The 14,087-nt window shown below is 32.9% G+C and overlaps 1 protein-coding gene across 1 annotated transcript in view; it reads right to left on the bottom strand.

Annotated features, from left to right (window-relative positions):
* Window positions 1-2,092, bottom strand: part of LOC126203687 (uncharacterized) — a 29,725-nt gene extending 27,633 nt beyond the window's left edge. The window contains exons 1-2 of the mRNA XM_049938056.1: window positions 1,662-2,092; window positions 1,391-1,539 (exon numbers count right to left, since the gene is read on the bottom strand). Coding sequence (XP_049794013.1) covers window positions 1,391-1,539; window positions 1,662-1,775 — 263 coding nt within the window. The 5' untranslated portion in view covers window positions 1,776-2,092. The remainder of the gene's footprint in view (window positions 1-1,390; window positions 1,540-1,661) is intronic.
* Window positions 2,093-14,087: the final 11,995 nt, after the last annotated feature.

Here is a 14,087-nt window from a genome sequence, read left to right as displayed (position 1 = left end):
AAGGCAGTGTTAATGAAATGGACGCGCATTCAGGATGAAAGGGGTTCATACTCTATCCACTGTGAGTTTTCCATAGCGTCCCCAAGTTTCAAGGTTAATGGCAGGATGGTTCCACTGGTAAGGCCATGGCCAATTTCCTGCCCTATAATCATCTAAAGCTGCCCTACTCTGTATATGTTTTACGTATGCATACACTATTTTTGTAATGTGTATTTCACATCACAGATACTGTTTTGTTGAATGATCAAATGACAACAAAATAAATAAGTAAATACTTATGTACAAGATCCAATTATGCTAATATTACTAATGCTTTACACTAGTGTATTTTAAAACAACAGCCCCTTAACAAATGTACCAGAATTTCCCACAGGTTGAACGAGCCAAAAATATTCATCTCACACTTTTATCACTTCCGTACGGTAACATAATAACCTTCTTTGTGTCCTGAAATGTTCAAGTATGTTTTGCATCCTTTGTATGATCCGCCAAATATTTTTCTGATGCATGTTACCCTGTGTGTGTGTGTATATATACAGGGTATTACAAAAAGGTATGGCCAAACTTTCAGGAAACATTCCTCACACACAAAGAAAGAAAATATGTTACGTGGGCATGTGTCCGGAAACGCTTCCTTTCCATGTTAGAGCTCATTTTATTACTTCTCTTCAAATCACATTAATCATGGAATGGAACACACAGCAACAGAACGTAACAGCGTGACTTCAAACACTTTGTTACAGGAAATGTTCAAAATGTCCTCCATTAGAGAGGATACATGCATCCACCCTCCGTCGCATGGAATCCCTGATGCGCTGATGAAGCCCTGGAGAATGGCGTATTGTATCACAGCCGTCCACAATACGAGCACGAAGAGTCTCTACATTTGGTACCGGGGTTGCGTAGACAAGAGTTTTCAAATGCTCCCATAAATGAAAGTCAAGAGTGTTTAGGTCAGGAGAGCGTGGAGGCCACGGAATTGGTCTGCCTCTACCAATCCATCGGTCACCGAATCTGTCGTTCAGAAGCGTACGAACACTTCGACTGAAATGTGCAGGAGCTCCATTGTGCATGAACCATATGTTGTGTCGTACTCGTAAAGGCACATGTTCTAGCAGCACAAGTAGAGTACCCCGTACGAAATCATGATAACGTGCTCCATTGAGCGCAGGTGGACGAAACTAAAATGAGCTCTAACATGGAAATTTAGCGTTTCCGGACACATGTTCACATAACATATTTTCTTTATTTGTGTGTGAGGAATGTTTCCTGAAAGTTTGGCTGTACCTTTTTGTAACACCCTGTGTATTGATAAACTGTTTAAGTTTATTAGCTTTGCTTAAAACAAATACTAGTTCGTTTACAAATATTGTATTAAGATATTTCTTACATTGAACGCTCCAGGAGAACACTTTCATGCGATTGTAACAGTGCCAGCTGTTGGCTCTGCAGAGCGTCTACTTGGCGTAAGAGTTGTTTCTCGCGAGACCTCAGTGCTTCTGCCAATCGTGCAAACGACGAACGGATTTCCGAATGAACCTGCAATGCAACATAAGTGCTACACTTATGCCAAGCGGCTTACCAGAATATAAGTACTAAGTAATATTTTTATGTGAAAACTGATTAATGACTATCTCATTCCAAATGCTAAAATTACTTGCCGATGCTGTATTCGTTTCTAACAACTGTCTTGACTGTGCTAAAATAGCAGCAGCCTGGCTAGGTGATTTTAGGTCAGTATTTGTAGAAAAGTCATCATCTTTCTTGTCAATCATTGTGCAGAAAATAAATTAACACCTTTAAAAAAAAAATCTATCTCTAACCTACGGAAACCTAACTGTACGAGATAATTCGGCGAAAATACCGTAAGTATATTAAGAACGCTTTCGCTCACTACCACACACGCAGCCTTGTCATCAACAATGACACTATCGCGTTATACTGCACTGTAGAACCATGACAAACCAACGGCGCTATCGCTATGTTGTGCCAGCTGATAGCTTCGAGCAGGTGACACAATCATTTTGTTTTCCCAGAGTTACAAATTCTCGACTTCATACTTCGATCTCAAAGTAATCTCTATTTACTACACCAGCGATACTACTAAACTGTCTGCGACAGCAACGGCTATAAATTGTCTGCGCACATAACTTCTGCGCAAAAAAGATCGTTGCAAAATAACCGGAGTTTGGCGTTGGTAAAAAATCGCGCAAAAAATGTTCAGAAGTGTTACCGCGTATCATCTCTGCGCAGTCAGATCGTAGTGTGTGTATAGGAATTAGCCTCAAATCACTCGCGAAACTTATTTTAACTGAACAGTGAATTCTAAAATGGCTGTTACTTGTGTACTTGTGCATTCATTAAAGAGTTCGTTACCGAATTTATGGAAATATTTAGGAATCACACTTGAGTAGTAAGTGGATCCCTGAGCTCCCTAGGGGATTATTTAATGATCAAACCCACCCCTGTCCACAAAAATAAATATAAAAATTAAATCAATAAAAATTTACTCACATAATGAATTCCAGATCGTGAAATTCGTTATCATTTTTTTCCGTTCTCCTCATTCCTTTACAATTTAGCTTAATATTATTATCATCAAAAAATTGAAAGTCCCAGGTAGTTATTATTTCCTGAAACCTGTTTGGCAAAATAATTTTAAATTTATTACCAAGCTCCATAAAAATTTTCTCCCCATATTCAGTTTTTAATTATTCTCGGCCTCAATGTAATACTATTCATTTACTTCTAGATCACTAATCTTTTTAAACAAATTAGAACTGCTTGCAATATTAAGCTTCTTCAATTGAGTATCCATTTATATAGAATAAAAAAGAATAATATTAAACATTTTCTCTCAAAATTCTGTGCTGAGCATCATACGCAAATTTTTTTTTTACCATACATGAGGATGCAGGCAATTGTATCTTTCGGAATTTTATCGTTAAAAGTGGCAACTAATTTCACTGTAGTTTTCTGTGTGGCTAATAAATTCCTTTTTATAGACTTAATGACATAGAGGGGATAATTTTCAATAAAACTGAAGGGACTTACATTGACATCAGTATGCAATTGAGTGACTTTAAAGTCTAGGGAATCATCACATGCTTTCAGATAGTTATTTAGTGGATATAGATTCCAAATTTCTTAAGGAAAAACTTCGTTTCATCCATTCTTTATATAGACATTCTGTAGTTTAACGTGGTTGAATAAAGAAGAATCAATTAGCTGATTATTTTTTGGTTAGTTTGAAATACAACAAAAATAAAATAACGCATATGTATCAAATTCTGAAGAATTACAATAATTAGCAATATCTAGTTCAAAATTTTTTTCCATCTAATACATCTATTTCAAATGTTTGTGACTCAAAGAAAGAAACTGGATTTTTTGGATCTTTTAGTCTTTCTTCTTCTGGCTATAATGAATATTCTGGCTCCCATTTTACGACTGGAGCACGAATATCCATAGGGTCTACTACGGTTTTACCTTCTTATGAAAGTATATCTTTTATTTCAATTCCATCATCGTTTTCATTAGCCCATCTAAGAATAGCATCTGCAGCAGTTGAACTCGAAGTAAAAATTACTGTCCAATCTCCTTCTCACATCATTTTTTCTATCTCTAAAAATTCTCCCAACAAATCTAGTGGAAAAAGTGCTTAATTTTTTTACTTTTTATCTTACCATTATTAAGGATATGTCCTTTCATGGTTAACTCACGAGCTATAGTCGAAGACAATCGCATAAGGACAGATGAAGAAATGAATGAATGTTATATTCTAGACAAAATATTGTTCCCTTCCTTTATAGTGATGATCTCAAACAGTTTTGACACATAGTTATTAATTAATTGTTTATTGGATTTTCCGTTATATGATGGATAGTCTGTACCATCAACTCCAATAGTATTAAAGCTCATGTACAACAGAATATGATTAGGATGAACCCAACAATCTCCTATATTTATATTAATCTCTGTGTTCTTGATGGGTAGATTTAGATTATTTTTAGTCTTCTCATTCACTGGGAACGACTAAAACTAAAAACTCTCGATTTTGCCATGATTTAATAAGAATAAAATATACTAAGACATTTCTAAAACAACTGTTACAAAGCACAATTACAGTCAATCAAATTATCATTTTCAACTGTTACAGTAAATTCTAAATATTGAATAGGTTCAATAATTGGAATATATACAGGATAATGTGGTTCATGAGTTATTGGTCCAGTTCACAGCTCATAGTTCTCGCTTCCCATGCACGGGGTCCCGTGTTCGATTCCCGGCGGGGTCAGGAATTTTCACCTGCCTCGAGATGACTGGATGTTATTGTGTCATTGTTATCGTCATCATTCACTCCTATTACGGTCGGGGGAAGGCAATGGCAAACCACCTCCACTTGGATCTTACCTAGTACGGCGGTGCAGGTCTCTCGTATTGTCCCCTACAGTCTGTTACGGAGTATGGGACTTCATCATCATCATCAAATTCTGCATTAGGCTTGAATACGGAAACAATATTAGTTTCTCTATGAAAATGATCGATGGGCTTTACAAACATTCCGTCAGCCAGATTAAAATTTCTATTAAGTAATTCAAATAGAATGGTTTTAGGAACATCGTTAACATTTCTTTCAATTGCATTAATAATTTGTATTATTAAATCCTAGCACACTCGCAATATTATCTTCTTTTATATCTATATCCAACTTTACATCACTTTCAAATCGCTGTCAATAGTAATTCTAATTCAAATCTCATCTTCTGTAATGTGAATATTTGGATTTTCGAATGAATAATTCTTTTAAATTTTTTAACCTATACTGGCCAAGAGGAATTTTTTTCTCCATTGCAATACAGTTTATTATTTTTCGATGTAACATTAGGCGTTAAAAAAGTTGAATAAAAACCAAACAGGACAACATTACTAAAGCTGTCTCATATAGGTAAACTCAACCTTTTTTTGAGAACAGATGAGTTATCCCTTAACTGAAATAAATTCCTCAATTACTATTAAAAATTTTATTAAATTAAACACAGATTGGGAACCAAAACTAAGAATTCCGGAAAAGAAATTAAAAATAAACATTGTAAGCTTTTAACAAATTCCATTCGATGTGCAATAATAGGATAAAATGGCTGTGGAAGAACAACATTAATGATTGCTAATTATATTCTGTCATCTGGATGGTTGAACTGGAATATAATGAATCATTTGTACATTTATTCTAAAGGTTTGGATCAACAATAATATCGAGAATTTATAAAAAATAGCAAGAAATTGAAGATAAATAAAGTATACCAAAAAATAATACTTTTATTTAAAATAATGATGAAATTATTCCAATAGATCAATGTGAAGATAATTCAGATGTAACTTAGGATGACTTCATTCTTGAAAATCTAGACATAGTTAGAGAATATTTTACTAGATATAGACATAAAGGAATAGATTGTTTTTATTTAAGTCAAAAATGTTCAAAATTCCAAAACAGTTAGAGATAATGTAATTTTTTAAATATTTTCAGACAAGATGACAAATTTAAACCATATGTATCATGAGTTTGTTGGAGGTGAATTAAAGTTTGATGATTGTAAAGAACTGTGTACTAAATGTTGGAATGATCAATTAGGATTTTTTATAACAGTAATTAATTATATATATATATATATATATATATATATATATATATATATATATATATATTAATAAAATGAAGGTAAGTTCAGAAATAAATTACAGAATTTCATAATGTTAAAAAAAATTTTAGTTAATGGTTTTTCATGTCTAATAAATGTATGCAAAATATGACACAGAAGTTGTTAAAAAGCTGGAAGAAATATAAAAATAAAAGAACAGTTGAAAGGGAAATTAATTAATGGAAAAAAACAATCACAAACAGAATATGAAAAATAAAAAAAGATCAACCAGTTATCTACACAATTGGATGAGTAAACCAAGGTATTTAAGGATTAGGTGATAATGTGTCAAAGCATTTGAAGAAAATAGAGAAGTTTGAACAACAAATGATTCCTTTTTTCTATCATCAGTTAAAAGAATTTAATATATACCACCAATTAAACAATATGAAAGTCCACAGAGCAACTATATTTTAAGTAAATCAGGTATACCAAATTTATTAACGAAATATGAAGAAGACAGAAAAAGTTGCGGTACTATAAAGGAAAGTGATGCTGGAAAAATGATGTAAGCGAAGGAATTCTAGAATACACAAACAAGACTGAATAAAAAGTTTTCGGATTAAGACCTGGTGGCACATTTAAATTTGTTGGTAAATTACCAGTAAAATTGAATGGTCATAAATTAAAACTTGGTAATAGTATATATGAAATTACAGATGGATTAATGAATTTTTTAACTAAACAACAAATAATTGTGGGAGACATAAATGCACTACTTGCAGGTTCTGGTTTATCAAATTGAGCAGATATACTATATCAATAGGGAGCATTATATTCTGAGAAAATCCAAATAAAATGAAATGAAGTAGATATGTTAAATATAAAGGTTTAATAAAAGAAGTTGTTGAGTTTAAGACTCAAGTATAGACGAGAAAACAGGTAAAGGTTTAATGAAATATATTCAGAAAAATCATTTGAATATCCATGGAAGGATAATGTCTATCAATTAATTGATATATAAGCAGTAATCTATGGAGAAGAATCAGCATGAAATAAAAATTACCATAATGAAAAATTGGGAATAATGCAAATCTTAACAAGTAAATTTAATGATTACATCATTAACAATCCAAAAGAAATTCCGTAATTGATTAGAATTTTGAATAGTGTTACGTAAAGAGTGGAAAACATGGTAAGGTTTAGTCAACTGATTTTGAAATAATTCATCTCCCAGCATATTAGTACCGTTGGCCCTTTACTAAGCTAGAAGAAAGACCAGCATATGGTGATCCAGGAATAAATAAATTAGATGATAAATGTAAAAAACACGTTATTGCATATAGAGATAATAATTATTTAGAAAAAAGACTCAAAGCAGATAAAGAACTTCAATTAGCTGCAAAAGAAAGAATGCATGCAGGTGATGCTTCATTACGAGAAAAATTAGTGGCAGCAGCATTTAGAGGGATTATTTATGGAAAACGAAAATTAGGTATGGGTTTAGGTGTGAGAGGCAGTATTCGTGGAGAGTAAAAACATTAAACCTTATAAATTTTTAATCTACATAAACGAATAACTTTACAACTTGCTATACTTCGCAATGTTGTGTCAAAATTAAAGTAAAAGGAATAAAAATTAGAGCCAATAATGATCAACAATGTAGTATTAATCAATTTTTAAATGATGCCCAAGAAAGGTAGGGAGATAAGAAAACTGTCAGAAACTTACCCATTACATTAGCCACACCCATGCGAAAAAAATTGAGCATATTATGAAAAAGAAAGGAACAAAACATGAAGGTGGATTTCTTCCATTACTATTTTCTGTATTACCATATTTAACTGTAATTGATCCACTTGCTGATGGATCTTCAGCTATTGAAAAAGCAATTATAAATGAGAAAAAAGCTTGTAAAGAAGTACAAGAACAAAAAGTACGTAATATGTGAATGGAAAAGAAAGGCAACAAAATAAAAAAATTTCAAAAGAATAATATATTTCCATCCTAATGCATTAATTAATTTTGATATAGAAAAATTGATTAAACAATTAAAAACTATATATTTTCGTGACTTTTTATGATTGATGAATTACCAATTCCTCGTAGAGAATATTAATATCGAATAGTTAATTTAGATATATCTGACCATGTTGGTACTCATTGAATTTATTATTACAAGAATAAGGTTATAAAATTTGTTTTTGATTCACTTGGAGGAAATATACCTAAACAACTAGTTAACTACTAGGGGAAAAATTAACTGTACTACAATGGGGAGAGGATACAGAATTTTAATGAAGTAATTTGTGGTCGTTTATGTCCATTTGTCTTAAAGCTGTTAACAGACAATTATAAGTATAATGATATTTTGATTCTAATAAATGGACATATTTGGACAATAGTTATATGCTTAACTCAATAGTGATTAAGAGAAATTAAAAGATTTCCTATCATTAGAACCAAAAACTAATGATGAATTAGTTTCAAAATTTGAATATTTTCAATCAAAAATCAAAAATATTCAATCATTGGTAGACTCAAAAATAATTAATATAATTAAACAATTTCAGAATGAATTAAATGATTTTTAGAGTAACCAGATGTTATATTGGCTTTAACGGTAGAAGAATTGCGAATATAAAAGATCCAATAGATGTAAAAGTTATAATGGAGAAACAATATTTACAGAATGAATTATCGAATCTTGTTACAAGTCCTGAATACAGCGAGGTCCTCACAGATTTAAAGCAAAGAAATGGTGTTTATGATGGTACCATGGAACATTATAATAAAGAAATAAATAACATGAAAACAAGTCTCGATAATGCATTAGATAAAATGGTTTTTCTAAGAAATAAATTTAAGTAATTTGATTCGAAAATTAATAAAGATCTAGAATTACTGAAGTATTTAGATTAAAATAAAATTTTAATAAATTTTTATTTTATGTGAGTGGAAAATCGTTATCACATCTATTGTGATTTTCTGAATCACATAATCCTCAAAGAGTCAACAGTAAAAATAGAAGACACAGAACTGAAGGTCTTTGTACAGTATGTAAAAGAAAAAAAAGTAAATTATTTTAAAAAATTTGTAGATGAAAGGATAAATATTCATGAAGAAATTATTAAGGGATTACATAAACTAATGAGAAAAAGTTTTAAAATGAAATGTAATTTCTCCTGGTGTAGACGATTTATGGCAAGGTAATTTAACTGAAATGGACTCTAAAAACTAAAAATGAATTTGAAAAAAGGAAAGAATGTAGATATGACTTTAACTTCTTTATCAACACGTTGTCTAATCGGATAGTCAGTGTCTTTATATTCTTCATGGTAAATAGTGACAGTCATAGAGTTGCAGAATTTACTGTGAAGATTATCTACAGTGGGTGCTTCAGTCATGTCTAAAATTGCGTCTTTACATTCTAATATTTCAAAAAACCTTTAGATTTAAACCATTGGTTACTCTTATCATCAATAATCACAAATGCTTGTTTATCATTGTATGCAAGCCTGTTATTAACAAGTTCTATGATCGACTCAATTTATATAGAATGAAAATGTATTATATAAATTAAAATTCTATAGTGATCGATAGTGCCATTCGCTGACTTTCTCTGTAATTACAAAAGTTGAACTTTGGTGAAGGGACGGAATACAAGGGAGTTAACGCTAGTGAAGATTCATTATATCATTAATCAATTCCTCTTGTGAATATTTATCTAAAGTATTGTACTAATTTCGATGACAAATAATTCTTAAATTTTGTTACATTTGTCGCTATAACTTTATTGAATTTGGCACATATATAATTCTAAAACATTCATCGGGATTTATAAGTCTATTTCTGATTATACATATTTCATTTTGTCTGTTTTTAAATTGTGTTCATATGACATAATATTCATAATTAAAAACATATAATCTTCAAATAACAGAAGTTTCTCTTAAATTTCCTTCACTTAATTGAGGAACAACATGAGGTAAGTGTCTTTATTTCTTCATTTCTTTCATTTATTATTTCAACTGCATCACGAATTACTTCTCTGAAACCTTCTGTAGTTTCATCTTTGATTTTATTTAAATTTAGCAAGTGAGTTATTCTCTTGCTCATTTTGTACTCACATTGTTTTCTAACGGTTGGTAAAACTTGGTCATAAACCTAATCTTGAAAATATTCTGCAAAACGTAATTCGGTTCTCATAACTAATATGATCTGGTTCGTTGATAAACTTCGTTGAAATTTGTAAATATTTAGGAAGTCCTGCGCTAGGTCTACCAAGCTATTTAAGCTACCAAGCTTGAATTGTTTTCCTAGACTGAACATATCCTAAAACATCAGCAGCATGATTTGTGTTAGACAATGGCTTATTCTTTTCATCAGTAATCGTAAACACTTGCATAACATTTTATGCATTTTATTGACAAGATCTATGATTGACTCTCTTTATATAAAATAAAAATATATTAGACAAATTAAAATTCTATAGGTGACACACTCAAAATTAAATGTTAAATTTTTTTCTCTTCACGTTTACTTCATTCTGAACATATTCATATTCTAGTGCTAGTGGATCATCATGTGCTATTTCTGTCAATGGAATTTCGTTGTTTTTCCGAAATTGAACATAATTTTTCTTATTTTGTTTCATGTTTGTTGAGGGTAAATCTTTCCATAGAGAAAATATAAAATATCATTAGTAATAAACACATTTTTCTCTTTATATATAGGTACCCGAATATCTTACAAACTTGTACCTAAAGTTAATTGATGGTTATTATTCTGAATAAATTCAAATATCTTCATTGCATTGCAAACAGCATGTACTTGAGACTGCTTCAGCTGTCGCTAGATTGGCTCCATTTGAATACAATAATCATATATTAGATAAAATATTTAGCCTGGTTTTACTAATTTCCTTAATAGTGTGTCATTATTTCTGTTTGAGGAAATGTTTATTGGTTACAGACACATAATTGAAATATAAAATACACATATAAATGCTATTGACCATAAAAAAAATTGTTGTTCTTGTTGTGGTCTTCAGTCCTGAGACTGGTTTGATGCAGCTCTCCATGCTACTCTATCCTGTGCAAGATTCTTCATCTCCCAGTACCTACTGCAGCCTACATCCTTCTGAATCTGCTTAGTGTATTCATCTCTTGGTCTCCCTCTACGATTTTTACCCTCCACGCTGCCCTCCAATGCTAAATTTGTGATCCCTTGATGCCTCAAAACATGTCCTACCAACCGATCCCTTCTTCTAGTCAAGTTGTGCCACAAACTCCTCTTCTCCCCAATCCTATTCAATACCTCCTCATTAGTTACGCGATCTACCCACCTTATATTCAGTATTCTTCTGTAGCACCACATTTCGAAAGCTTCTATTCTCTTCTTGTCCATACTAGTTATCGTCCATGTTTCACTTCCATACATGGCTACACTCCATACAAATACTTTCAGAAATGACTTCCTGACACTTAAATCTATACTCGATGTTAACAAATTTCTCTTCTTCAGAAACGCTTTCCTTGCCATTGCCAGTCTACATTTTATATCCTCTCTACTTCGACCATCATCAGTTATTTTGCTCCCCAAATAGCAAAACTCCTTTACTACTTTAAGTGTCTCATTTCCTAATCTAATTCCCTCAGCATCACCCGATTTAATTTGACTACATTCCATTATCCTCGTTTTGCTTTTGTTGATGTTCATCTTATATCCTCCTTTCAAGACACTGTCCATTCCGTTCAACTGCTCTTCCACGTCCTTTGCTGTCTCTGACAGAATTACAATGTCATCGGCAAACCTCAAAGTTTTTACTTCTTCTCCATGAATTTTAATACCTACTCCAAATTTTTCTTTTGTTTCCTTTACTGCTTGCTCAATATACAGATTGAATAACATTGGGGAAAGGCTACAACCCTGTCTCACTCCTTTCCCAAACACTGCTTCCCTATCATGCCCCTCGACTCTTATAACTGCCATCTGGTTTCTGTACGAATTTTAAATAGCCTTTCGCTCCCTATATTTTACCCCTGCCACCTTCAGAATTTGAAAGAGAGTATTCCAGTTAACATTGTCAAAAGCTTTCTGTAAGTCTACAAATGCTAGAAACGTAGGTTTGCCTGTTCTTAATCTTTCTTCTAAGATAAGTCGTAAGGTTAGTATTGCCTCACGTGTTCCAACATTTCTACGGAATCCAAACTGATGTTCCCTGAGGTCCGCTTCTACCAGTTTTTCCATTCGTCTGTAAAGAATTCGCGTTAGTATTTTGCAGCTGTGACTTATTAAACTGATAGTTCGGTAATTTTCACATCTGTCAACACCTGCTTTCTTTGGGATTGGAATTATTATATTCTTCTTGAAGTCTGAGGGTATTTCGCCTGTCTCATACATCTTGCTCACCAGATGGTAGAGTTTTGTCAGGACTGGCTCTTCCAAGGCCATCAGTAGTTCCAATGGAATGTTGTCTACTCCCGGGGCCTTGTTTCGACTCAGGTCTTTCAGTGCTCTGTCAAACTCTTCACGCAGTATCTTATCTCCCATTTCGTCTTCGTCTACATCCTCTTCCATTTCCGTAATATTGTCCTCATCGCCCTTGTATAAACCCTCTATATACTCCTTCCACCTTTCTGCCTTCCCTTCTTTGTTTAGAACTGGGTTTCCATCTGAGCTCTTGATATTCATACAAGTGGTTCTCTTACCTCGAAAGGTCTCTTTAATTTTCCTGTCGGCAGTATCTATCTTACCCCTAGTGAGACAAGCCTCTATATCCTTACATTTGTCCTCTAGCTATCCCTGCTTAGCCATTTTGCACTTCCTGTCGATCTCATTTTTGAGACGTTTGTATTCCTTTTTGCCTGCTTCATTTACTGCATTTTTATATTTTCTCCTTTCATCAATTAAATTCAATATTTCCTCTGTTACCCAAGGTTTTCTATTAGCCCTCGCCTTTTTACCTACTTGATCCTCTGCTGCCTTCACTACTTCATCCCTCAGAGCTACCCATTCTTCTTCTACTGTATTTCTTTCCCCCATTCCTGTCAATTGTTCCCTTATGCTCTCCCTGAAATTCTCTACAACCTCTGGTTTTTTTCAGTTTATCCAGGTCCCATCTCCTTAAATTCCCACCTTTTTGCAGTTTCTTCAGTTTCAATCTGCAGTTCATAACCAATAGATTGTGGTCAGAATCCACATCTGCCCCTGGAAATGTCTTACAATTTAAAACCTGGTTCCTAAATCTCTGTCTTACCATTACATAATCTATCTGAAACCTTTTAGTATTTCTAGGGTTCATCCAGGTATACAACCGTCTTTTATGATTCTTGAACCAAGTGTTAGCTATGATCAAGTTATGTTCTGTGCAAAATTCTGCAAAGCGGCTTCCTCTTTCATTTCTTCCCCCCCAATCCATATTCACCTACTATGTTTCCTTCTCTCCCTTTTCCTACTGACGAATTCCAGTCACCCATGACTATTAAATTTTCGTCTCCCTTCACTACCTGAATAATTTCTTTTATCTCGTCATACATTTCATCTATTTCTTCAACATCTGCAGAGCTAGTTGGCATATAAAGTTGTACTACTGTAGTAGGCATGGGCTTTGTGTCTATCTTGGCCACAATAATGCGTTCACTATGCTGTTTGTAGTAGCTAACCCACACTCCTATTTTTTTATTCATTATTAAACCTACTCCTGCATTACCCCTATTTGATTTTGTATTTATAACCCTGTAATCACCTGACCAAAAGTCTTGTTCCTCCTGCCACCGTACTTCACTAATCCCCACTATATCTAACTTTAACCTATCCTTTTCCCTTTCTAATTTTCTAACCTACCCGCCCCATTAAGGGATCTGACATTCCACACTCCAATCCGTATAACTCCAGTTTTTTTTCTCCTGATAATGACATCCCCTTGAGTAGTCCCCTCCCGGAGATCCGAATGGGGAACTATTTTACCTCCGGAATATTTTACCCAAGAGGACACCATCATCGTTTAACCATACAGTAAAGCTGCATGTCCTCGGGAAAAATTACGGCTGTAGTTTCCCCTTGCTTTCAGCCGTTCGCAGTACCAGCACAGCAATTAAGAGTGTAAATATTTCATTTATTCAGCTATCTAGACAACAGCAACAAGAAAGTGGATTCATTTATTAAGAAATTACTTTAAGCAATCTAATAAAAATTGTCTCAAATGGAAGTCAACAAGTGTAAGAAATGTGAAGTGGAGAAGTCAGTTGATAACATTCACTAACATAAGTATACAAAGGATAAACGTTCACATATATGTAAAGAATGTATTATAAACTTTCAAGGAAATATGAATAATGATAAACAAGTTCTTTGTGTATGTGGAAAACATATTTAATTGGACTATTAGAAGAAGCATTTAAAAAGAGTTTGCAAAGATGAACTATTGTTATCTATGAAAAG

Source organism: Schistocerca nitens, chromosome 9, assembly GCF_023898315.1.
Source record: "Schistocerca nitens isolate TAMUIC-IGC-003100 chromosome 9, iqSchNite1.1, whole genome shotgun sequence".
NCBI lineage: Eukaryota > Metazoa > Arthropoda > Insecta > Orthoptera > Acrididae > Schistocerca > Schistocerca nitens.
This window is presented reverse-complemented; position numbering and strand designations above follow the sequence as displayed.